Here is a 25,941-nt window from a genome sequence, read left to right as displayed (position 1 = left end):
ATTGTATTTTCAGAACATAGGATAGGGCACATGCGATTTGTACATTTGGGCTTTTATTTTATTTTATTTATTTTTTTGGTAAGTTGGTAAGGCTTTCCAATTGCTCCAACACAAGTGCAATAAAAAAATCCACGCAAAGAAAGATTTCAACACAAACACTTGGCCTTGCCCGACTATCTCTTCTCCTTTGAACAGCAAAGAACACGCCACAGTAGCTAAAGATTTCGTTGAAGAAGAGAGGAACAAAAGCATTATTGGTAATTCTAACATTGTGTGTTCAATCAAGGATGGAAACAGAATTTCATTCTCAGAAGGTGACAAATTTGACTGAACTGGAATCCAACAAGTCCAAGATTCATCTTTTGTGTTCTTAATCAAGTTCCCAAAAGTCAACTACTTCTTGAAGGGGCGGATTGGCGGGAAGTTCTCATGACTGAGTATAGGTTTCTATTTGTATAGTTCTAGGCAGAATTTGATGTAAGCCAAACTGGAACAAGAGCAGACTGGAGATCAACCTGAAATTGACGAGCTGGAGCTTCTTTTAACTTGAGAGAGAGCTGTATTATCAAGACTCAAACTTGACTTGAAAGCAAGCTCAAGCTGTAATATCCAGACACAAACTTGACTTGAAAGTAACTTTGAATTCAATTTGGGCTGAATTTGAACTCAATTGTACAAATCAATTAGAACTTGGCTCGAGCTCAAACTCAACTCGTTTAATCCGAACTATAAAATGAGCTCAAACCAGCTCAGATTGCATCCAGCCCTGGTCCCTCGCAAGTATCAGTCCTCAATTTTCTTTCTGTTTATTCTTAAAATGCGGGCAAAGCTTGTCCACAGTACTCACAAACAATTTCAGCCAAGGCAAAGCAATGTCTTTGCTCAATCTGAAACCGACAGGTCCTAGAAAATGCCCTGAAGGATTCATTCTGAAACAAAAGTCCCATCAAATGCCCTGAAGGAAGACTTTAATCATCAGAAAGAAAACCTAACAGATTAAAATGTGGTAAACATTTAATAATACTCAAAAAAAAAAAAAAACCCTGAACCAACTGTAAGGCTAAGGCCAAATTTCTACTAGCCAAAGGCTACAGAAGAATACCGTAAAGATAAAAGCAATATTAAACAGGTGAAATAGAGATGACAAGCACCCTCTATTGCGGCAAAGCTGACTCCTAGTTGCTGTGAGCCGAACTCAAATCTTTAGCACCTCACCCCATGCACAATCATCCACTTTTAAAAGGTACAAAACTATTTTGTGATATTTGAAGTAAAAGGAGAAAGAAGATAAATCACAGGCTACTCTGCAGTTGGCTAAGAAGTGTTTGATCTTCATCTTCACCACTATCATTGTTATAGTCAGTCCTGTCAATCTCTGATAAAACATTTGTATTAAAAGTCTCATCGGTTAAGCCAATCATTGAAATATAAGCTTTGTCTTTACGATACCCAGATTGCCTCAATAATCCCACCAAAACCTCTTTACTAACCATGTTGGATTCTTCATCACAGAGTTTAAAGAAGGCAAGCACATTTACAGGTTTTGGCCTCCAATTCTTAACTCCCACAGCTCCAAAAGCTTCCTTTAAGCAAGACAAAGCATCAAGAATTCTCTTCTCTCCAATATGCCATTTGGCAAGAATCTCCCACATCGTTGAATTTGGCTTTCCTCCTACTTCAACCATGTGATTGAAGAAAGTCTCAGCTTTATCAAAATTTCCTTCGTTAATATAACATCCCAGGAGAAGATTTGCTATTCTAGGGTCATAATACGACTTAACTGACAGCCATTCCTCATATATGTTCTCCATCCCTTCAATATCACCAATCTTAACCAAAGACAAGATCATAGCATGGTACCCCAAATTAGGAATACTAGGAAAATTCGATTTGTAAGCCTTCCATACCCGATATACCTCCTCTTTATTACCAACACCACCATACAGACTTAAGAGATAATGATAAGGTATCCTATACTGACCGTTCATTCTACTCTCTACCCTCCTTAAGCACTCTTCAGCCTTTTCAAACTGTCCCATCTTAATATACATTGTCGCCATTGTGCTGAATGTAGTCCAGTCCGGATTAACAGCTCTATCCATTTTCATCTGTTCATATACTTGTTCCATCTTTTCTGCAGATCCTTGGGACCCATAAGATGATAGCCAAATGTTGTATGAATATACATCTAGTCGTACGCCTTTCTCCATCATTTCTGAAACCATTGAGTCAACTTTATCATACTTCTTGAGCTTCATATAAAGAGTCATCATCACATTGAATGGAAGCGAGTGCATAGCATAACCCTTATCTCTTAATTTATCATATAATTTTTCGGCATTTTCTCTCATTCTAGCCCGAACATAGGCATTCAGAAGAGCCCCATATACTCTCCTCTCCTTTAAAGTATCAGGGAGCCGTAGGAAAAAATCTTCTGCAGTAGATATTCCATGAACTTTGGCAATTAGGTCTAACTGAATTGCAGCATCACTAGCAGATAATCTGAACCTCTCTCCTCTATTGTTCATCCAATCACACACCTGCAGAAAATAAAGTCATAACTTAGCAACTCAAATCTCTGATGCAAAAATTCCAATAGACCCCAGCCAAGGAAACACCAAAGGACACAATTTCTTCAAATCGACTCTACAAAAGAGGCCGTCAGTATCCTATTGAGACTTGGACAAATATTTTCTCTTCTTTCCTCAAAATTAGGAGACAATTCCTAACAACCCGCTTCAACATATTTTATATTGAAATTACTTCACGTGTTCTACTATTTCTGTCCCTAAATTTTTCTGGGGCCAAAAAGCTCACAAAAAATTGCTGCAGAAATTGATTCTTTCCTCCTGCACTAGCTACCCTTCTAATAGAAATAGCTTAAACTAGGCTTTCCACTGAGACAGTTTGTAAACTTCATATGTACAGAAAGCTCATAACAGTTAAAATTCATTATGCAGTTGAAAAGAGGTTTGATTTTACAACTTTAATTGAAATGAAAAATGCCCATAAAACTAAACAAAGACCCCAGATTAGATTCATTTGTCTCAAAAGTCAAAACCTTACTTGCAGCATCAAATCTATAAAAAAAAACCAATTCATTTCATCTGAAAATAATAAATAACCGCTAAACAAAGCACCGAAATTATTATTTTTGATTGGTTTAATACCTCCAGAGCTTGCTTGTAGCGCCTAAACTTCCTAAGCTCCTTAATCACTCTAGAAAGCTCCCATTTTGTAACCTTCCTGCCACCATTCTCCCACTGATTCAACACAGAAGCACAACCCATTTCAGGGTTCTCCATTAGGGATATTTTCTTGTAAATAGCATTCCATTTGATCATGGGTCTTCGCTCAAAGTCCGCCGTCCCATAGTGGTGAGTTTGCGAAATAGAGCATCTTATGATGGGGAGTTTCTGGTACTCTACAGCGTGGAGAAGGGTAAAAGGAGGAACTTTACATGTAAGAAGTTGAGAATAAGAGAGGGTTGAAGAGAGAGAAATGTTGTGGTGATTGTGAAGAGATGGTTGAAGAAACATGTTTCTGAGATACGAGTCTTGTCTTTGGAGATTGAAGTTTGTTAAAGAGAAACAGAAGTTTCTTTCTCGATTGCACAGAACGGGTTGATCTTTTGTTCAAGATAAGTAAGCGAAATAACCTCAATTTGTTTGGCTCGTTTGCTTGAAAGGAGAATTACACGTACCCACTGTGGTTAGCAGAAACTTCAAGGTAACTCTCCTCTTATTATCAATTGCAGAAGAAGTACGCATACTTAGCAGAATGTTTAATGAACCCCTCCTCTCCTCTTATTATCCATTGTGGAACAAGTACGCATACTTAAGACCAAAAGCAAGGTATTTATTTAGGTTGGTAGAGTCTAAAGTTGATATGTTATTAAGTTTATAAGTGAAATTTTGTCATAGAGCAACATGTAAGTAAAAATTGCCCTTCTTTATAATCTTAAATAATAATATTTATAGGACAGGAAGATGAAATAACCATATTGAATCTATATATCTAAATGTAACTTGTCAATTATGTTGTCTCGTTAAAATAGGAAATGATTAGATTATCTCACATTCATAAGAAATAAAAATAGAATGTGAAGAGGTTAAAATAGGAAATTAATTAAAATATGTATCAAATTAGTTGCCTAAACTTTTTTTCGATAAAATTTTAGTAACTTTACTTTTTTAAGCAAACTATATTTTTTATTCTAAAAATATCCTTCATCCTATTTCTTCGTATTCAAAGTAATTTTTATTAGAAAATCTTATTTTTTAGAGTATACAGATTAATTTTATATTAATTTTTCTGTAATTATTAAAATTTACAAATAAAAAACAGGTTAATTTCTTATATAATAGTTTATATTTATATATATTTACAAAACAATGAACATAGCTATCACGGGTGTGAAAGGGTGCATGAAAATATAAATGGGTGCGTGAAAATAAAAATGGGTGAATAAAAATATAAATGGGTGCATGAAAATATAAACAGGTACGTAAAAATTCATACGAGTAAGTGAAAAAAGAAATAGGTGCATCAAAATATAAACGGGTATGTGAAAATATAAATAGGTATATAAAAATATAAACAAATGCGTGAAAATATAAACGAGTACGTAAAAATATATACGAGTGTGTAAAAATATATATAAGTGCGTAAAAATATAAATAAATGCATAAAAATATAAATAGATACATACAAATATAAAATGGTGCACGCTTCCTCACACCTTATATATATTATAAAATACTATAATATATATTTATATATATAATATATAATATAATATACTTTATATATATATATATATATATATATATATATATATATATATATATATATATATTATATTATATTATTAAATATATATAAATAAAGATGAAATGAAGCGCGCATCTTTTGCAATTTTTCGCACCTTTCGTATATATATTATATAATATAATATATATTTATATATAATATATTAATATTTTATTATATTATTTTATATATATATAATTATATAAATAACGGGTGCGAAGAAGTCATTTTTATATATATACACACCCGTATGTATTTTTATATATTTGTTTGTATTTTTATATATCTATTTATATTTTTACGTATCTGTTTATATTTTGATGTATTTGTTTATATTTTCACATATTCATATATATTTTTACATATATGTTTGTATTTTTATGTATTCGTTTGCATTTTTATATATCCATTTATATTTTTACGCATCTATTTATATTTTCACTCGTTTGGATTTTTGCACATCCGTTTATTTGTTCGCATACCCATTTGTATTTTCACACATCCGTTCACACCTGTGATAGTTATGTTTATCAATTTGTAAAGATATGTAAATATCAACTATTATATAAGAAATTAACCTGTTTTTAATTTATAAATCTTAATAATTACAGAAAAATCAATCTAAAATTAATCTGTATACTCTTAAAAATAAGATTTTTCAATAAAAATTATCCTAAATAAGAAGAAATAGGATGAAAAGTATTCTTAGAATAAAAAGTACAGTTTACTTAAAAAGATAAAACTATTGAAATTTTATCAAAAAAAAGTTTATACAGCTAATTTGATGTCTATTTTAATTAATTTCCCCGGACTACTAAACTTTTAAAAGTTTTATTTATTTTTTCATTTTTATGGATAGAAAAGGCTTTTGAGATTATATATTTAGTTGTTGTACGACTACTTGTGTACGCCAAATGAGAAGTTTAATCAGTAAAGACATTTCCATCTAAAACAATTTTTGAGTGAGAAAACACCATTATTAAAAACATATCATTTGGATCCATCACATATTAGGTAAGAATGGATCCAATTCAAACAAACTCAATTCAAATACAATAAAATTATGTGTATATATATATATATATATATATATATATATATATATATATATATATATATATATATATATATATATATAATTTAGATACATAAATAAAATATCATTATTTGATTAAATAATTTGAAATTAAAGTAACACCCAATCATATAATGATATTTCATTTGTGAAGTTAAATTATATGCCAAAATGTGTAAACATAAATTACTTCTTGGAATAATTATGAGTGGACAGACACCATGAAAAATATGAAAGTTGCCCTACCTAGACTATAGAATGCAAGATAATTACAGAGGCAAGTAACTCATTATATACCATAAAGCATTAAAGTGATTGACTGGTGCTGGATAAAATTTTACTGCTCTGTCAATTAATATTATCTCTTAAATTGATAGTAGAGATGATCAATCAGAAGCTGGAATAGCTCAGTTGGTTAGAGCGTGTGGCTGTTAACCACAAGGTCGGAGGTTCAAGCCCTCCTTCTAGCGGTGTTTTCAAAGTCCATTATGCCTTTTTGGGCTTTTTTTCACCGAAGTAACATGCGACCCGGACTAAATTTGTATCGAATAGCTTTCAAGTTGCACCCTCCACTTTAGTTTCTTCCATGCCTACACAGAAAAAACGCCATGTGTTGTCCGCAGTCAAACACAGCCAGCACAACCTTCGAAATTAAAATGACAGCCCAATCACCGCCTAAACAAACCCGACCTACCTACCCAGTGCGGCGGGTTTGCTTGCTTGGTAACTCTTCTTCTTCTTTTTTTTTTTCCCCATTTTTTTTATTGTGATACTGGCCAACAACAAAGTCAGTAAGTGGACCTAGCTGGCTCTGGTGGACAACCCATTACCCACGGCGCATGTTAGATACCAACCCCTCTCACACCTAAGCGGTGGCCTCATCTCATCCTAGTAGATCTCAAAATCAGCCGCACACACCTCCCCCCCAATCAAATATGTCACCAAACCCCACTTTCACCACCACCACCCCCACCCCCACCCACTTTCCCATTCTTCTTATCTTTCTTTCCTCCTTTTATTTCAGTTTCCCCCTTCTTCACCTACGCCCTCTTCCATTATGTCCTCCTCTCCTCCACCCCCAGATCCAATCCCCCAGGGCCCATCTCCTCTTGCTTTACCTGCGCCGCCGATACAACCTCCCTCTGTCAATCCCCGCCGTCTTCCTCCGCCTTGTTGGTCACACGACGAGACCATCGCTTTGATCGATGCTTACTGTGAGAAGTGGTATGCTCTCCGACGTGGTAACCTCAAGGCCACCCACTGGCAAGAGGTCGCCGACGCTGTAGGTCGACGATGCCCGGCTTCGTCCCCACCGAAGACGGCCGTCCAGTGCCGTCACAAGATGGAGAAGCTGCGGAAACGATATCGTACTGAGATCCAGCGTGCGAGATCCATGCCTCTCTCTCGATTCTCATCTTCTTGGGTTCACTTCAAGAGGATGGACTCCATGGAGAAAGGTCCATCGACGAAATCGGGTTATAATTCTGACAGCGCAGATGAGGACGACAATGATGACGAAGATGATGATGATATTAATCAAGATTTGTATCAGGAACGGCCTAATTTTAAGGACGGTGTAGCTAACACGAGGAGTGTTCATAATTTGTATCGTAATGGAATTAATACGGGAGCTAGTGGTGGCGATGGAAATAGTAGTGGGTTTAGAATCAGAATCCCCACCGGAGTTAGTATAGCGCAACCTGGGCCTAAGATTTATGCAAAGATCGTAAACCCTAATGCTAACCATTCTCCTAATTATAACACTAAACCAAATTTCGGGGGTCCAGGAGGGTCAGGGGTGAATTATGGGACAAGGGTTTTGGGAGGATGTGAAGAGACGCCAATTGCGAAGAGAGAAAGGGAACCGTTGGCGGAGATGGTGGCGGCTATAAAGATGTTGGGGGATGGTTTTGTGAGAACGGAAGAGATGAAGATGGAACTGGCAAGAGAGCTTGAAGCTATGCGTATGGATATGGAGGTGAAGCGTACGCAGATGATTTTGGAATCTCAACAGCGGATTGTGGAGGCTTTTGCTAAGGCTGTTTCTGAAAAGAATAAGAAGCCCAAAAGGATGCGCAGCCCCGAGGCTTAGAAGATGATCCCAATAATGGTTTTTGATTTTTTTCTGGTGTAAGAGTGCTAGCTTTTTTTTTTTTTTTTTTGAAGTTAGATTATTATAGTTGTGTTTTCATGGTTTTATTCATTTTTTTGGGACGAACGTGGAACTTAATTAGCTTTTGTTTATATATATTTATAACCGTGGTGTCATATTGTGATCAGGGCAAGGCATAGACCTGAGTTGTTTCTTGTTAATATCTAGCCAATGTCTCATGTGGTAGAGATTGATGGTTATGAATTATGAATATGGAGTGGCTTAGGGTTACTGTAGGCAATATTCATTTGCATGGGTCCGGCTGGAATCAAATTCATAATATCAATTGTGAATGAATTCATTTAAGTTAATCTACATGTTACTGAAAGATAAATAATATTATTAGAAAGGTGAATCACTGATAAAATAAACAATCTTGAATAGAATTGATGAGAAGCGAATCAGTTTATTTTATTTTTTATGTGCTTCCCATGGGTTCTATTTTTGACCCCTTTCTGTGTTTTACAAGTAAGCTGCCTGCCGTTGTGTGAATAATTAATTTGCTATACTTGCATATTCTATAGAATGAGTTTTTGAGTGACTGGAAAGGGCAATGTTTATGTTTGTGGCTTCCTACTTGAATAAACTTACACCAACTGAAACTCCACCATGTGGTTTTGTGCTAGAAGTAGAATGCCAACTTCCTTTATTATTATATGAGGAAGTTGGTAGCCTCACTGATAAGCACACCAGATTAAGAAAGTCTAAAGATGTGCCTTACTAAAAAAAGGACAACTAATTATAGTAAAATATAATGATGCATACATCTTCATTTGAAGCCTTCAGCGTAGCCTCCTTAAAATTGCAGGTCATAATATTATTACCCTATCTACAGAGTAAGTATGGTATCAAGTCTTTATATTATTACACTCTTTACACCTCAAACCCTGTTGTTGTGCCAACATCACCAGAAAAACAGCTCATTCATGATTCTTTTTCTTCTCTGATGATTCAAACAAACTGAGTTTAATCTCAAATTGACCATCATGCATTCAAGCTAACTCAAATTGACTCTTGCATTAGATGATGTTATCCTGGGCCCTGTTTTGCATCATCTTCCAAGACAAACTTTTACTGTTTCCAAATAAAAAAAGTTGGATCAGAACTCATTTTCAGTAGTAAATGAGTAAAAACAACTCACTGGAAGCAACAAAACCCAGTACAAAGTGACAAGATAACTAACATATGCAATGTGATTTCCTTTTGAATCCCAACTGGCTCCTCGGTTTTCCGCTCAAAAAAAATTGGCAGCCTGCACAATGTTGTAATGTCAATAGCTCGAGGATTAAGCAATAGAAACTGGGGAAGATTCAGGTAAAAGCTGCGAAAAATCAAATGTCCCAAAACTGCATCATACTGCTATGTACCACAAGTAGCGTTAGACTAAACTTACAGCACACTGTTGCCTTGTTCATTTCCAGTCCAACGGTACACTGCAAGAAATAGTGAAAACAATAATATTGATTAAAAGATTTGAAAAGTGAATAGCATGCTCATACCAATTGAAGTTTCACAGCCATGAAAAAAGAAAAACGTGTAGTGAATGATACAACAGTCACAGGATAATACCAAGTATCAGTAGATAACTGGATAGCCTGCATGCCGTCGGTCAGGATCCAATAGGTCATTCTCCTCCTTCAGCCAACACTAAAGCACGGAATTTTACGAATCATGAATTATTTGTTTCTCATACACCACTACCAAACTTTCGATTTCCAGATATCAAATTGGTTGCAGTTATGTTTAACACAAACCTAACCCAGAAAACTTTCAGAATTTCAATCAGATAAGATGAATAGAAAACAAAACATAAATACAAGAACAACAGAATTAGTCACTCACACCAAATCTGGAGCCACAGTCTTATTAATAACTACAGAAGACGCAAGAATTACTGGGACAAGGCCAATCAACGCCCCGAAACCTGTCCTTTCAAGCCATGCAACATTCTTCTGGGAAATTCACCTTGTATTCAGAATCCACCCACTTTCACAGCTTCACCCTACAGCTCCAACTACTGAACTCCTCCACAACACGATTTCTTTGTCTCCTTCACCCCCAATTTCATTGAAAGATGAATTATAAGTCTCAAAAAACCCGTGATATACCAACAAACATGAGAGACCACCGAAGAAGAGGAGGATCAAAGAACAAAACGACCCAGTTCTGAGCTGTTTTGCCTACGACCCATTTGAATTGAAGAACCCAATAATTGCTTTGTAGTTTTTTTAAAATCAGAAGACTATATTTTTTCCCTCTTTAAGCGGCATGGAACTTTAGCTGCCATGGCAAAGTTACCAGAGATGGGCAAGTGTTAGAAAAGAGAGTCGTACGATTCTAGCCTTCCAGATAACATTAAATTTGAAAATTCCGCTATGACAGTCACGCTTGGAGCCCTTTGTGGTTAAAATCGTTTTTGTTTTATCCTCAGTCTTGGTTGATAAAATATTTAGAATAACATAATTCAGATGAAATCCTTTCGAGTACATTATTTTTTGAATTCTGCCAATAAACTCTGCTTTCCAAATAAATTCCGGCCAATCAACCAAGTTAAACCAGCTTTATCTGTCATTGAATCCTTAGTTTTTGTACCTTTTCTCAGACAAAATTAAAAATGTTCTTGGAGTCAAGTATCTAGTAGATATAGATAAACTTACAACACAAAAGGCAAACATTTGCGTGTGACACACACTATCAATGGACAACAAAAAATTGCAAAAAAACCAAATTACTGGCTTCTCAAATTTTGTTTACATAGCCTAATTACATTGTAAAGGTGAACATAAAAGATATATGGACTAATGTAGATAAAAATAAAAAACAAAACTTGAAAAATATAAGGACAAAATCCAAAACAAAGGAGGCGAATATCTAGAGCATAAATGATATTCAGCAAGAATTAAAAGATGCAGAGAACAGGCACAACACAGTAGATCTATGGAACCCAATGCAAAATATGAACAGCTCATAGGATGAAGACTGACAATACAACCAACACCGTCAAAGAAACACATTCATATGCTAAATCCTAGACGACAAGACAGCATGGATAAGTAAGAAATCATAGACATGGAATTCTTTCAAGTTTACTAACCAACTACTAAGGCTGTCAATTCATCCTACCATATCTAGGTTAACATAGTACAATACAAGAAATCATACAGCCCATATCTAAATACCATCCTATTCCCCAAGATTATAGTCAGAATTTGCAAAACAATAAAATAGAAGCTATAACAATGGTTATTATCTTCTAAACTGGCCAAAAACATCTAAACTCAACATTTTAAGATCCTGTCCCCTTATTTTGTGGAGTAAGACCTTCAAATTATAAGAGGTTCGACAGCAAATCACAAATTGTTGCTGATAGCAATGTCTGGTAAAAAGGAGAATCCACTTTGACAACAGTCCTTTAGCCAATTGTGGCAGTTGATTTTACTGTTAGGAGCAAAAAATATTGCATTTTCAATCTTTCACCAGATATAACCCACAAGGCCTACTCAAACCCAGAAGATGAGAAGTGAACAAATGCAAACTTATTTTATTGCTAAAGATATCAACTCAGGACTCTGAAAAAGCAACAAACACTGGGTAAGCAAACGGCCAAGGGTCAACAATTTTCATGTATTCTTCTCATGCTCAATTTTTCCTATTGGATCTTTTATTGAAATTCCATAAGAAAAGCACACCAATAGCCAGGTGCACGCAGTTGTCTAAACGCTTCACAATAATTTTCTATGAGATTCGATGTGTGGTTCCATGCACCATAGGTTTTAAAAAATGAGAGACTTGTTATGGCCATGCAAACTTGTGCCTGTTGATTTCTTCTTACAGCAATGAATTAGTTGCTCGTTAACTCACTGTAATATTTTCTAGTCGCAGCAGGAAAATCCGTATGTAGTCCAAGACAGCTAAATGCCTTATAATTCTTAGTCAAAACTTATCCAATGAATTCAGCAGAGCAAAATATCCAAAAATTCTTACCACATACAGAAAACCCTCAATCTCTCATCAAATACTGTCCATCAAATTGGTGGTGCAGATAGCTCCACATTGTCCATCGAGTGGAGTCCTTATATAAAGAAAATAAAAGAAGTAACATAAATATCACATACTAAGCACTTCTTGTTTTCATCTCTATTCGAGTGAAGCTTCCTTGCAGCAAAAACTCAAAGATTTGACAAAGGAACCACTCTGTAGAACCATGAATGGCTTAAACCAGTGCAACCCTTCTCCACTTACAAAACATTAATTAGGTAACTTCTTCCAATAAAATAAATAGAGGCTACTACACTCAGCAAAATGCTCCTCTCCAAGAAAGGTAGGCATCATAATGCAAAGCTTCATATAGTCCACATCCTAGTGCAGCCTCTTTTTGTCAGGTCAAATCTGCTCCATAGAAAATTCACTTGTAACCATTCAGCTCCTTTAATTTTCCTCTGGCATCATAGCTCTTAGGAAAATAAAGAGATGTCAAAGTCTTCAGTAACCATTTTCTCTCCGGAAAGAGATAACTAAGCAGCAAAAGATTAATGTATTTGAGCATGAATATGAACCCGCTCTAAAATAGAGATTTAGACTTACATTAATAATATGATCTAGAACCACCACTACCCATGCAATTGTTGCCACCCGCACCACGATTAGGATATAGTGATGAGTAAGAGCTGCCACCAACCTGTTATGTGAAAAAAAAACAAAACATAGAAAACATTGATAGAAAGACTTGTCACATAAATAAAGAAGGCCAAAAGCATATGTCAGATCCACGAGACATATAATCAACCATAGCTTGATGAGTACAGTACACCGACATCACTGCTACTAAAAGAACCTGAAAACCATGCAACATTGAAGCACACTGTCTGGATGACCAATAACAGTAAAACATAATTCAATGCTAACATGTGATCCAAATCAAGCTCAGCAGCCGAAAAGCACACCTCCTCCATAGCCCATTCCCTGACAACTATTATAGAGTCCATGCAAATCCTGACTGGAAATAGAGCTTCTACTACCACCATATCCTAAATTAGATCTCCCAATTCTGACAACAATAATAAAAAATTATGAGCTACTGATCAAACATTTCACCTAAATGAATCCAAAGTAACAAACCGTTGACAGTATAACAAACCTATCACCATACATATCCCCATATTGAGAAGAAACTCCACCAATGTCGGACACCAGCATCAGCATAATGTGGAGCAACATTATCCTAAAAATAATGTTATACAAAAACGAGCCATTAACATTTAATGAGCACAATAAAATCTAGAAAAATTTATTAAGAATAATGCAAGATTTAACAGGCAGTGAAACTAACAATTGAAGAATATGGGCGTTTTGACCCAGAAACAGAGTCATAATCACAGGTACGCCCTTCACGGTAACTTGGAGGAGGCCTTTCAAACCTTTGGCCATAGCCATCATCCTCATAAGGTCTCGTATTGGCAATACGAGACGCATTTCTAGGCATGTCAATATAGCCAGAGCCCCGACATGGATAGTCATCTCAAAACGATTGGCGTCTGTCTGGGACAACTCTGGAACCGTATTCTACTGGAGCTCTGCTCCTTGGAGGAGGAACCTTATCTTGCCAATTATACTCTCTCTTCAAGCTACTCTTTGGGTAAGAAGGAACTGGAACAATATGATTACATTATAAGTATAATTTCTCATGGGCTTATCAATTACAACACCAATAAAACCAATAAAAGAATTATGCATACCAGGGGCTCTTCTATCATAGGACCTAGGGAGAGGTGGTAACATGGGCCTAGGTCTAGTTGGCATGGACATAATAGGACGCCTATCCCACAGTCCAACAGGCCTCTTCATACTGGGCGGTGGGAGACGACTTCCAATTCCTCTTACACTCCGTCCAGGTATGCTACAAGGAGCCAGATGGCCCCAAGATCCCCTATTAACCTCTCCCACCCCTCGTCCAGTTTGGAAATCACCACGACTAGCATGTTTGCCTTTACCTCTCTGAAGAGGTCGTGACAACCTGGCCCTAACTTTGGCCTAATTAAGAAAATAAGAAAAAAAACACAAACAATGAGGAACCAACTCAAATAATTTAAAGCTTTTACAAGGAAAGAAGCAAAAGCCATTAAGAGCCAAGATAAAACCTTGTTGTCTCCTTCACCCAATTCGGCATTGTTAATGCTTTTTGCACATGTGACAGCAGCATCATGACTATTGAATGTAACAAAACCAAAATCCTTCCTCTTAGCAGATGGCATGTTTCGGGCAAGCTCAATCTTTTCAATCTCCCCATATTTATTTAGGAGCTTCTGGACACAGTCTTCATCCCACGATGCAGGCAGACCATCAACAAACACAGTCTTAACCTGAAAATTTAAGATAAAATCAGAGGAATCTTTTGCAAAAGTTATAAAGTCAGGTTGAAGAGCACAAGTGGACTACAAGACAGCAATGCACACCAAACTCAAGCATCTACTCACAATTATGCTGGATTCACACATAAAAAGAAACAAATAGGCAGTAATCACAAAATACAGCCACGTTCAATTACCAAATAAAGCCAGAGAGCACATATCCTGATTCCAACCACTTTCTTTCAGCAACTCCACTCCAGGAAAGTAACAGAATTATTAATAGTTTGGTTAGCACTGCAATTATAGGATGCATCAAAGGACCAACTCTTATATAAATTATTAGTATCCATGCTTCACACCAACAGAATTCTTACAACTCCTCGCATGCCAAATGGTAAGCAAAAAATGCTAAACCAACCAGAATCAAAACTAATCCAAGCAATGCAAAGTATAAGAGTTACCCAAAGATTACCTGTGCCATTATTTCATCACCAGGGTCAATGAAGGAATCAGCAAAAGAAACCTTTGCAGGTCTATCAACACCAAATAAAACATCTCTCTTTTGAAGAAGCTTAAAAGAATCCATGGCATCAGAGCGAGATGAAAATTCTAAAAAGGCAAAGCCCCGATTCATTCCCTCACTGTTACTATCATCTACCAAAGTCAAATCTTCAACATTCTCAACTCCATAATGTTTAAGCTTCTCTTTCAACTGAAAGAACAGTTAGAGACTTAATTAGGGCTGGACTCGAGCCGAGCCAGCTCAAGCTCGGCTCGGTTGAGCCCGAAACGAGCCGGGCTTAGCCGAGCTCAATCGAGCTCGAGCTACTTGGCAGATTTTCTAATTAAAATTTTTCATATAAAACGACCTCGTTTTGATCAATATATATTAAAAACGATGTCATTTTGATAACGAAAAATGAGCCGAGCCGAATTCGAGCCCGAAACAAGCCAGCCTTAGACGAGCTTGGTCGAGCTCGAGCTCGAACTCGAGCCGCCCATATTTGAACAGAGCCGAGCTGGAGCTTGGCTTGGCTCGAATCCAGCCCTAGACCTAACAGTGAGGACATAACATCTTCTAATAACCAATTATGTAAGAAAGATAAACTTGATGACTGATTGTTACACTAAGAAATAAAATACTTACTGCTTCTTTTGTCCAAGTCTTACAAATATTACCCAGAAATAGAGTGTCACTATCTTGACTGGGAGTAACACCACACTGTTTCCCATTTATCTGGAATTGCAGTAATAAGAAGAATTTAATTTATTAGATATGATGACAGTACTATTTCCCATTGAGAAAATTACATGACTGAAATTACCACAGGGTTTTTTAGATCTGTAACAGCTCATTTTGCTTGTTCCACAGTTGCAAAACGCAAGAATGCAAAACCCTTGGTGTTCTTTGTTTGTGGGTTCATCATCAGCCTCGCCTCAGTGATCTCACCAACCTGACTAAACACTTTCTTTAGATCATCCTCAATGACATCCTTGTCTAAACCACCAACAAATACTTCAAATTCTTTACGTTTGCGCCTCTCCTTAAATACTTCATGATGCTCCTCTTCCTCTGCATCAACCATCTCTGGGTGAGGTGGCTCCTCACCAGCATGCTTATGATCTTCTTCACCCTCATCATGTTCTTCAAGAACAGCTTCCATTTCACCATCTGCCAAATCACCCTCTTCTTCAACAACATTCTCCTCATCAGGTTCCTCCTCTTCATCTCCCACCTCTTGAACAACCTCTTGTTCATAATCTACCCCACCATACTCTTCAGGTTCATAGCCAGCATTGTTATCATCCAACTCTAAACGCTCATCCTTTTCATACTCATCTACAGACTCCTCCACCTCATTCTCCTCTGCCATTAAAAACATATGTATGCTGACTAGACCAGCCAAGAACAACTCAAATTCCTGATCATCCTTTAGAAAACTCATAACAATAAAAATTAACTGTTAAGCACTACCGACGCTACTACAGATGAATTATTACCAAGCACAATATTTCAATCCTTTACGCTCACTAAGAAAAAGAGCCCTTCAAGCGCTTCACTTACACCATTAGCGCATATAAGTAATTTAAAAGCTGATCAGCTCAGCGAAAAAACCAAAACCAAAACAAGATCATTCAATTACTAACAAGCCTGCAAAGAAACCACAGTTTAAACATTATCGAAGACTACCCCACATGCAAAACACTGATAAAAAATCCATCAGAACAATCCACTATCTAGAAACAAACTAAGCACTAAAGATTCTCGAAAGTAACAAACTAAGACATGTAGGCGAAATAAGATTATTCGGCCATGCACTAGCCACGAATCCTGATTTATCTGGCCAAACCCTAATCAATCCATTAGATCTAAATCATTTTTTTCTTAAGAAAAAAAAGGAGTAAAGCAATAGAACTTACTTCGCGCGACAGGAGCCAAACCGTTGACGTTGGAATTTGATTCAGGCTACAGAGGAACCGGCTTATTATCAACCTCAACGACCGGCTTTTCCTCTCCCTCAATCGGCACCTCTTTCGCCGACTCTTCCACGACTTCCAGCTGCAGCTTTGTCGACTCTGCCGTCATTTTAGCCGACCTCTTCGGGCCAGATGCCCGTCCTCCTCTCTTCAATGTTCGTGGTGGCATTCTTTCTTTCAACGAGGAAGAAAAAAACCTAATTGATCAGAAACCTAGAATTTGATTCTAATTCGAAAATGTAGTAATTTTATAAAGGTGGACAATGAGAGAAAAGTTGGGATTGGTTATTACGTGTCATTAGGAAGGAGAGCGCAGCATAATTGTATTCTGTCCTGACACTCGATCGATCATTTATAGGTATCAAACGGAAAGGCGTTACAGAACACGTGTTTTAATTGGGGAGTTTGATGCGTGAAAGTTGAAACAGAGGATTGAGTCCGCCAAGCCAACCGATGATTTTTTATTTGCTAACGATAAAAAAAGTTTAGATATTTCAATTTTACTCAAATATTAATTAATGTTTTAATAACCGGGACTTACCACCTACAGGATTCCATTTGAACCAAGAAGTTAACTTGGTTTGGTTAGATATTTGATTTAATTTAAACTGAATTCTAATTGTAATTTTAGTTTAGTGATTTAACTGGAGTTACTTCAAACCCTCTTTTGGTAGCCCTGTTCATCTCAACAACTTTTTTTTATCTTAACAACATTATTTATACATTAACAATCTTTAACGCTATTTTTAAATAAGTTTATACTCAAACTAATTATATATAATTTACATTAAACTTAAATTAATCCATATCTTTTACTCACAAATGTTATGTTAACATCAAGTTTAAAGCATAATCATATGACCACCTTAACCTGATGGTCTAATGATATATATTCAATTTAAAATTGGTCCTATCAATAAGTTCTAATTGAACTATTGTCAATGTGATTTCAAAATGTTAGTATTAAATTCTAAAACATGCAATATATATAAGATTGAATTCGAATAAACTTAGTGTAAGTTCAATTCAAGATCAAAAACCTGAAGTTTAAACTCGGCTCACTAAAAAATTGTAATTTGGATATATCCAAAATTAGAAAAAACTTGAGTTATTCCATTTAAATTGGAATTCTACTTTGAGTTAAATCTAGCGTGTATATATTATGTGTTGATTTTGGTTTTGATATTTTTTAATATATGATTTTTTTAAACTTACTATATAGTATAAAAAACGTATAATTCTTGATAATGTCAAACTATTTAAATACAAACTCATGACAATTTTATTGATTAGGAATGAATTTTAGCATTTGGATAATAATTGTTTTGACCAAAAAAAAAAAATTGCCTAGTGTGAGCCTATACAAACCTAAATTGAAATATTTATTTATTGGATTGGTCGAGATTTGATCGAGCTTGAATTCACAATGTTGTAGTCTCACTCACTCAACATAAACGTTACAGTAAAAAATCCTGGATAAGGTAAGGTGTGCTTAATTATGCAAATTGTTATGTTTCCAAGAATTGGAACAGGCTATGTGTTCTGACCACACGGTCACCACGGTTCGATTAGGAGCCATTGTTGGGTTCTTAATTTTATCCTCCCTGAACCGCTTCCAATCTCGAAGAACAGCCTTTAAGTCTTGCACTTTTGCATGCACATGGCGGCAACAATTGGCATGAATTGTTGTGACTGACCAAATATCCTTGCTGTTTTCACAGAAGCCACTGAAATAAAATGTAGGTAAAAACCGTACATTGAGCCTCAGTGTCTTGAACAAACCACGTCTCATTAGCTCCAATAACACATCCTGCTCTTTCTTTCCTGCTGAATTGTCTTTCATACCATACCATTTCTTAAATAAAGAGATAGTTTTGTTGTTGGATCTGACAAAGTAGAAGCCTGTGTTAATCAAATTGTTCTGGGATCGTGGGTTGCCATTGTAATTATCAACACTGATTTGCAGGTCTTCAGTTTCGTTTCCGCTTAATCTTGTGAAAGGGTTTCTCAGCCATATTACATCAGTATCCTACAGAGTCAAAAAATCAATCAAAACAAACGGCAAAATACAATTTCTCATGATAATATTTAGCACATGGGATAAAGATTTTTGTGTGTGTGTATATATATATATATTCAGTGTACGTCATAATGTCAGATGTCTTCTTGTTCAATATTAATCATCACGTAATTATATCAAGATAATGACCAGATTATGCTCATAATATATATCCAATAACCAACCACACGTCGTCCTTATTGATTCCAAGATGAGAACTGGTTTTTCATGTGATAGTGGTGTCAGTGAATCGCCTATAATAGCAGTTTCCGAACTTCAAGGGAACTGAAAACTTATTAACGTTCCTTCAATGGAGTTGCTTTAGCAGTTTATGAATGAGAGATTTCATGCATCTGATCTGATCAACCAGTATGATTCATTTTAATTTTTCCATAACTGGAATAATTCATTTTCCTTAAAATAATAATAAATAAAGCTAATTTACGCCTAATGCTAACTTACGTATCATCTACAAAGGCATACCGTGAAGATGAAGTTGTAACCACGCTTAAGAACGTCTAACAGGAACTGGGTTCTTCTCCACATCATCTTAATAAAATCTCTGGACATGTACACCTTCTCTCCCGCAAAATCTACCCCGTCCGTTACCAATATGTAACAGTGTAATCGTTTAAACATGCACCGATCATACGCCGTCTGATCTACTGCCACTATAAGAAGATGATCAAGTAATTCTCTGGTGTCCTCCCCTAACCAGAAACTTTCCAAGAATATATCAAGCATTGTGGTATCAGCTGCCACGGTTTGTTCCACGTACGCTTTATTGACGACGGCTATAATCACTGTTTTGTTGGGCATTGAAGCTTTCTGCAGAGCCAGTTCAAGATCATCTATAACGAGATCTGTTGTATTAATCTGCGACAAAAGAGATACATAATTAGATTATAAGCCAGGATAGTAAAACAAGAAAAGTGTAATGTACAGAAGACTCACAGAGTATGATGAGCGAAAACAAGAGGATTTCTGAAAGGATAACAAAGGATTGGTATTTGGAGGAGACCAAATACAAATATAAAGGACGCCGGCACAGAGCAAAGCGACAATGCCAAAATTATAGAGAGGATTCTTTGAGGTATCCATGAGAGGGTTATTGATAAGTTTTTAATGTAGGAGGTTTTATTGTATAAATATGCATGATGGTTAAAACTTAAAACATGTTGGTGAGTAGAATGGTCACGCAATGCAGGTGAAATCATAGAACGAGCAGCCAACGAGTGATGTTCCGAATCTGAAAGTCTAAATTTGGAAGAGACAAAATATACTATCCTTCACCTACCTCTACCACATGAATAACATTGGATATTATATATGATTAATAATCTCACAATTTTCATACGCCATGAACTAGGTTTTCATATTCTAGGGACGTTTCAGATTATGCCACGTAAAAGGATTTTCTGATTAAGAGATAAATGAATACTGTAAAAGGATTAACCTATTGGAATTTTTCAGAAGCAAATTTCGTAAACGTCACGATGAAGTTGGAAAGTTAAGACTTTAGGACCACTGGACTGCCTCATTAACACGGCAGTGAGTGCTTAAGGTCAGTTGCAGGAAATTATTATTTATTTATTTATTTATTTAGAGTTGTAAATGATAAATTGAAGAAGGCTTTATTCTTATCTTGATAAGAGAGAGATAAGAGTAAATCTATAAAAGTCTTATTGACCGAATGTTTTATACATGAAAATAAGGTAATAATGATCGATCATAAGTTGGATTAAGATTAAGAGTCCCATTGGCATTATCCAAGAGAGTAAGAGGTAGGAATGGATTCAATCTGAGTTGGAATAAAAGTTTGTTTAAATTTTGCTTGAATCCAAAACGTTCAGTGAACAGTAACATGCTACTGTCATGGAAAAAGTTTGATATAACAAGCGTGAAAAGACAAATAGCAAAAACAGATGCAGGTTAAAAGTGTTTTACATATTCAAAATATTCGTGATTATGCAGTTGAGTGAATTGTCCCGAGCTAATAACAAGCGGAGCTCAAGTTCAAGCCATTTAATTTCCACCAAAGCTAAAGCAAAATAGTATGTATGATGCCATTTTATTCATATTTTCAACCCACTTTAACCATACAGATCCCAATTTATAACACAATGTATGTAACACCCTCGTGAAAAGGGCATTTTCTTCAAATCTGTATGCAAGATTTAGCAGGCAGTGAAACTAACAATTGAAGAATATGGGCGTTTTGACCCAGAAACAGTGTCATAATCACAGGTACGCCCTTCAAGTTTAATTAATTAGTTGCTTGTTAACATGTAAATCAGTAAGACAGAATATAATGTGAAGAAATCCCCCATGTCAAAGCAAAGTATAATAAAGAATACAGAAATCATAAAGTTTTCAAGTGCCACAAAAATGTATATAAGTCAAAAACACATTAGTAGTGCATGCATGCCTATCTGTTCTGTAGAAATAGACATGCTCCAGGATAATCCAACTGAAACTGTCTGTCTTCTCTCAAATCTGCTATCGCATAAAAACGCTATTTAGAAAAAGAATTTGCATGCATTCACACAGAAGACTCACAATCAAACCTTGAAAAGGAAAAGAAAATCTTGCATGCACCAAATGGCATATATGCTTGTGGAATCTTGCAAGCATCACTTATTCCATTGCAAATCCTTCGGGGTTTCGCTGTGATATTGGTATTGGAACCTGGATAAGAAGGCTTCTCTAAGCACAACGACGTGCACAAGCTCTATTCCTTCACCATTTCAATATCTGCTACACCTAGCATCTGCATAATATTCCCAGTTGAATACAAGAACATTGGCCATTTCACTTCAAACAAAATAATATTGGTAATTGTCTAATCTCTTATACTAGAATATAATAAGAGAAAAATAACGATATAGAAAGGCCTATGCATACCGTATTCATTAGTCCACTTCTCAACAAATGGGAAGACATTTGAGGCCAATTATGAGCAAGTCAAAGAGCAGCTTTATTTTGTTATTCTGATATAAGTTGGACTTGGACTTGGATATTCTTCAATTCAGGAGTTCTTCCCAATGAAGAAAGATAAAAGGTGAAGGTCCTCTAATACCTCGCTTTACAAACAAGTTTTGACTTACTGACCCAAGGTAGGAAAGTGTTTGTTCTCCCGTCGAATTACATTTGTTGAGTGACGCAGCAAATATTTCAATAGATGAGGCCCAAGATCTTTGGATCGACCTTGGCCATTTCTATGTCTGTTATGCATATTAGCTGGATGCTTCCAATTGAGTACTAAATACTTGGTCTGTCAATGTCACCATTAGATAGAATCAAATAATGAAGCAGCCACTGTTGCGCTGTTACCTTCCTGGGCCGTGGAACTTGGCAATTGGCAAGCTAAGCTTTGGGCCCAAGAAGGAAAAGAAAATTAAAGGAGTAAAGAAACAAAATCAGACATGAGAACGGAGAGACCTAGGAGGAGCTCGTCTATGTTTTCCCCTTTCTAAGTCTCTCAAACACCTTTGTTTTCTCCGTCTCTCTCTCTGCAAACTCACTATTCCTTCCATATCTTCATCTTCCATATCCATCGCTACTTCCGTTAAATAATTATTCCCATATTTTCGGTTTACGAATCTAGGGTTAATTATTGTGTTCAGTATCGAAGATTGAATCTTTGATATCGACAATTTTTAGTTAGGGTTTTTAAAATTAAAAGAAAAGAATTGGGGGAGTTATGTATAGAGATCGGGGAGGTGGAGCAAAATCGGAGATTGTAGGTGGATCTTTGGATCGAAAGCGTATAAATGATGCGCTGGATAAGCACCTAGAGAAGTCTTCCCCTTCCACTTCTAGGGCCTTAACTTCTAGGGATAAGGACAGATTGTCCGTACCCTCTACTTCCACCGGTAAATCGCAGCTCGATCATCGCGATTCTCGCGCTGCTTCGATTGCCAAGAACAAGTGCTCAGATGGTAAGTTTAGTTATACTGACTCCTCACTTTACTTTTCTGGATTTCTTTTTTAAGGATGGATTGTTTACTTGAATATTGTGTTTATCGTCCGCTGATCTCTAGTGTTTTGTTTTATGGGGTTTATTTTGTACATGGGATCTGGGATCATGGAGTATCTGAATGATTTTGTTTTAGAGTAGAAAATGGCATCTTAGATTGATTGAGGTTCTGAGTCCCAGTTTTTTTTTTTTTTTTTGTGGGCCGGGGGGGGGGGGGGGGGGGGGGGGGTGGGGTGCTTTTTGGTAGTTTAAAGAGTGCGAGTGGCATATCTTTCTAGAGCCTTAGATAGAGCGTTTTGACTGTTACTACTTGGATAAATGGCCGATAGAATAATCTGACATTTATGGAAAACATGTTTAGATTGAATAGGAAATTTTCCTTTATAGAAAATTTGCTGAAATCCCATTAACTACTATGTTATCCGTTACAGCTAATTAAATGGTGTAAATTGATGAAGCGGTGATTGGTACTGGCTCACGCTTATGTCTATTTTGGAAATTAATTATAGCTGTATTAGCGGGCTGTGATTCTTATTTCTGGAACTTTTTAACAGCTATATCTTTGGTTTATTTTGGTATCAAATAAATTGTTCAATTGTAATAATTTAAGATGTTGTACCTCAAGCATTACAGGGGTTATGTCCATGAAAATCTATTCAAAAGGGGAAACATTTACATTTCCCAGGGTTACCATGTTGGATGCTTATCATATCTGAAAATTCATGTAACTTGGCATCTGCCTTACATATGCTTTACTTATAATAATCAGATTTTAGTTTGTTACTGCTAATCGTCTGGAAATCTTTGTCTGATGTTTCTGCTGATCATTTGTTTCTCTGCATTGACTGCAGAGGAATCTGAAACAGACAGTGAAGGATCGGATGTTAGTGGTTCAGATGGAGATGACACATCATGGATCTCATGGTTTTGTAATTTAAGAGGAAACGAATTCTTCTGTGAAATAGATGATGAATACATCCAAGATGATTTTAATCTCTGTGGACTGAGCAGCCAAGTTCCATACTATGATTATGCTCTTGATCTAATATTGGATGTTGAATCTTCTCATGGTGAGCATTTACCTTTAGTTTCCCTGATTCTGTATCAAAATAATGTTCAATTTTTAAATGGGCTTCCTTGTCCATTGGTTTCTTAACTGCCACATAATATTTTACTTCTGTGTTCAAGAATCATGTGTTAAAGAGACAAATTATGGTGGAAAGTTTGTTTCAAAATAAATCAATGTTATTCATTTCTCCTCATCATGCTCTTGATATCTGGCCTGTTTTTCTTGGGCTGTTGCAGTCATTTATGACCTCTGATGATGTTTCATTTGGTACCTGACTCCTGAAATTCCTAGAATATTATATAAATAGGCACAATCAGTTGTGCATGGTTATGTGCAATGTGACTTTTGTAATTATTAGTGTGGAATGGCTTTAGATCATTTGAGGTAGTTTATGATCCAGATATAGGATATGAAAGGTGTTCACTTATAATCTCTTTTGTGTCTATAGTATCATAGTTATCTCTCTCTCTTCTCCCAGCCCACTTTTAAAATTTCACTGATCTATTTTTTGCTATAATCCTTACTTTCTGGATATTGTGTGGTGAAACTCTTCAGGTGATATGTTCACTGAAGAACAGAATGAATTGGTGGAATCAGCAGCAGAAATGTTGTATGGTCTCATTCATGTCCGATATATACTGACCAGCAAGGGAATGTCTGCTATGGTAAACTTCTGAGTTAGATTGCCTTTATGTTGCTTTTTTCCTTCATTCATATTTTCCCTTTGTGGTTAAAATGTTGCTTTGGGTTGCAGTTAGAGAAGTATAAAAACTATGATTTTGGTAGATGTCCTAGAGTTTACTGCTGTGGACAACCATGCCTTCCTGTTGGTCAATCAGACATTCCTCGTTCAAGTACTGTTAAAATATACTGTCCAAAATGTGAAGATATATACTATCCTCGATCAAAATACCAAGGCAGTATCCTTCAAATGTTTCAATTGCTTTTACCTTTGAAGTTAAATTTCATTTATCTTGCATATGCTTACTTTTGAATTTTCTTACTATGAATCTTTCTTCATGCTAATGAGTTTTTTCAAATTGTAGTTTTCTGTTGTCATTTTTAAAATTTCTATTATAACTTTCTGTTAGAAGTTATATTACTTTGCATAACACATGCTTTTGTTAATATTTGCATTTTATTTCCATGGTGGAATTTCCTTGACGCACTAAGATATTGATGGTGCATATTTTGGGACTACATTTCCTCACCTATTTCTTATGTCGTATGGACACTTAAAGCCTCAAAAGGCAACACAGAGTTATACCCCAAGAGTTTTTGGTTTCAAGCTCCACAAGCCCTGAGTTGGGCGTTGCCAGGTGCAATTGCATTGAGATGTCCTCTTGTCCATCTGCAGTGGCATTCAAATTGATCACGTGCTTCTGTTGAAGCATGAAAGGCCAATCAAGTGAGGTAAAGCGGGGTAGTTTCGGAAGTACAACAATTGATTTGAAAGTGAAAATGTTTAAAATGCTAGATTCCCTACTGGTACGGTATACCCATCTTTAAATTTTATTCCTGAATTTAACAGTGATTGTAAGCTTATTTCCTTCACTGCTTTGAAGATTGTTTGAAGTGTTTTTCGTTGTAGTTCTTGTTTTTTGTTTGTCTTTGTTTTTGTATGCGTTACGCCCTTGACAGTAGCACTTTGAAATCTTGGGTGTAGAATCTTGTGTGCCTGTGCCTGCACTGTTCCTTTTATGAATGTAATTTTTCTGAAGCAATGTGCAGGCACAGTAGTTGAAGTCCATGAAGGGGAAAAGAAATAGGAACGGTTTTGTATTGTGGCTATAAATTTTCCCAGGTTATAATTCTTTTATATACTATTGTACCAGTGAAGCTGTAACTTTGTTTACAAAATCTTGTTATGGAGTGACCAATGAAGTAGTTGATTTTGATTACATTGTATATCAATTTTATTGAAGAATTACGAGATAATATGGATTTAATTCAAATTAATAGGCAGTTTG

The 25,941-nt window shown here is 36.0% G+C and overlaps 4 protein-coding genes, 1 long non-coding RNA gene, 1 other non-coding gene and 1 pseudogene across 8 annotated transcripts; 3 read left to right on the top strand and 4 right to left on the bottom strand.

Annotated features, from left to right (window-relative positions):
- Positions 1-227: 227 nt before the first annotated feature.
- On the bottom strand, positions 228-3,700 carry LOC123223197 (pentatricopeptide repeat-containing protein At1g02150-like). Of its 3 annotated transcripts, none has more exons than XR_006503768.1 (3): positions 3,171-3,700; positions 1,103-2,540; positions 228-955 (listed from the first exon to the last, which is right to left on the bottom strand). XR_006503768.1 is itself a non-coding variant. In XM_044646292.1 (2 exons), the coding sequence occupies exons 1-2, from the start codon at positions 3,537-3,539 to the stop codon at positions 1,293-1,295; spliced, it is 1,617 nt and encodes a 538-aa protein (XP_044502227.1). In that variant the 5' UTR covers positions 3,540-3,700; the 3' UTR covers positions 228-1,292. The 3 variants fall into 3 exon arrangements, 1 of the variants encoding a protein (XP_044502227.1); XR_006503769.1 differs by having other exon boundaries at positions 1,152-2,540; XM_044646292.1 differs by having other exon boundaries at positions 228-2,540.
- A 2,583-nt stretch (positions 3,701-6,283) lies between these two features.
- Positions 6,284-6,357, top strand: TRNAN-GUU. The gene has a single exon. It is a non-coding gene; the product is annotated as a tRNA-Asn (tRNA).
- LOC123223196 (trihelix transcription factor ASIL2) lies at positions 6,340-8,239 on the top strand. Its single transcript, XM_044646291.1, has one exon. It carries the CDS (start codon positions 6,945-6,947, stop codon positions 7,977-7,979), a length of 1,035 nt encoding a protein of 344 aa, XP_044502226.1. The 5' UTR covers positions 6,340-6,944; the 3' UTR covers positions 7,980-8,239.
- A 517-nt stretch (positions 8,240-8,756) lies between these two features.
- Positions 8,757-9,426, bottom strand: LOC123223026. The gene is made up of 2 exons (XR_006503739.1): positions 9,223-9,426; positions 8,757-9,113 (listed from the first exon to the last, which is right to left on the bottom strand). It is a non-coding gene; the product is annotated as an uncharacterized LOC123223026 (long non-coding RNA).
- A 2,511-nt stretch (positions 9,427-11,937) lies between these two features.
- On the bottom strand, positions 11,938-17,198 carry LOC123223025 (annotated as a pseudogene).
- A 1,049-nt stretch (positions 17,199-18,247) lies between these two features.
- Positions 18,248-20,024, bottom strand: LOC123223297 (uncharacterized protein At1g28695-like). The gene is made up of 3 exons (XM_044646436.1): positions 19,878-20,024; positions 19,407-19,799; positions 18,248-18,893 (listed from the first exon to the last, which is right to left on the bottom strand). The coding sequence occupies exons 1-3, from the start codon at positions 20,022-20,024 to the stop codon at positions 18,357-18,359; spliced, it is 1,077 nt and encodes a 358-aa protein (XP_044502371.1). The 3' UTR covers positions 18,248-18,356.
- A 2,314-nt stretch (positions 20,025-22,338) lies between these two features.
- LOC123222850 (putative casein kinase II subunit beta-4) lies at positions 22,339-25,872 on the top strand. The gene is made up of 5 exons (XM_044645836.1): positions 22,339-22,864; positions 23,754-23,972; positions 24,527-24,636; positions 24,726-24,891; positions 25,145-25,872. Exons 1-5 carry the CDS (start codon positions 22,627-22,629, stop codon positions 25,273-25,275), a joined length of 864 nt encoding a protein of 287 aa, XP_044501771.1. The 5' UTR covers positions 22,339-22,626; the 3' UTR covers positions 25,276-25,872.
- Positions 25,873-25,941: the final 69 nt, after the last annotated feature.

Source organism: Mangifera indica, chromosome 8 (assembly GCF_011075055.1).
Source record: "Mangifera indica cultivar Alphonso chromosome 8, CATAS_Mindica_2.1, whole genome shotgun sequence".
NCBI classification, from domain to species: Eukaryota; Viridiplantae; Streptophyta; class Magnoliopsida; order Sapindales; family Anacardiaceae; genus Mangifera; species Mangifera indica.
This window is presented reverse-complemented; position numbering and strand designations above follow the sequence as displayed.

What these genes read in the sequence shown, in the direction of transcription:
- LOC123223197 (XM_044646292.1), bottom strand. Translation starts at nt 3,539, where the DNA reads ATGTTTCTTCAACCATCTCTTCACAATCACCACAACATTTCTCTCTCT. An exon ending in GCTACAAGCAAGCTCTGGAG is followed by an intron (nt 2,541 to 3,170) that starts GTATTAAACCAA and finishes TATTTTCTGCAG; the next exon opens with GTGTGTGATTGGATGAACAA.
- LOC123223196 (XM_044646291.1), top strand. Translation starts at nt 6,945, where the DNA reads ATGTCCTCCTCTCCTCCACCCCCAGATCCAATCCCCCAGGGCCCATCT.
- LOC123223297 (XM_044646436.1), bottom strand. Translation starts at nt 20,024, where the DNA reads ATGGATACCTCAAAGAATCCTCTCTATAATTTTGGCATTGTCGCTTTG. An exon ending in GTTTTCGCTCATCATACTCT is followed by an intron (nt 19,800 to 19,877) that starts GTGAGTCTTCTG and finishes CTTTTGTCGCAG; the next exon opens with ATTAATACAACAGATCTCGT. An exon ending in GTTACAACTTCATCTTCACG is followed by an intron (nt 18,894 to 19,406) that starts GTATGCCTTTGT and finishes TTGACTCTGTAG; the next exon opens with GATACTGATGTAATATGGCT.
- LOC123222850 (XM_044645836.1), top strand. Translation starts at nt 22,627, where the DNA reads ATGTATAGAGATCGGGGAGGTGGAGCAAAATCGGAGATTGTAGGTGGA. An exon ending in CAAGAACAAGTGCTCAGATG is followed by an intron (nt 22,865 to 23,753) that starts GTAAGTTTAGTT and finishes CATTGACTGCAG; the next exon opens with AGGAATCTGAAACAGACAGT. An exon ending in GGATGTTGAATCTTCTCATG is followed by an intron (nt 23,973 to 24,526) that starts GTGAGCATTTAC and finishes GAAACTCTTCAG; the next exon opens with GTGATATGTTCACTGAAGAA.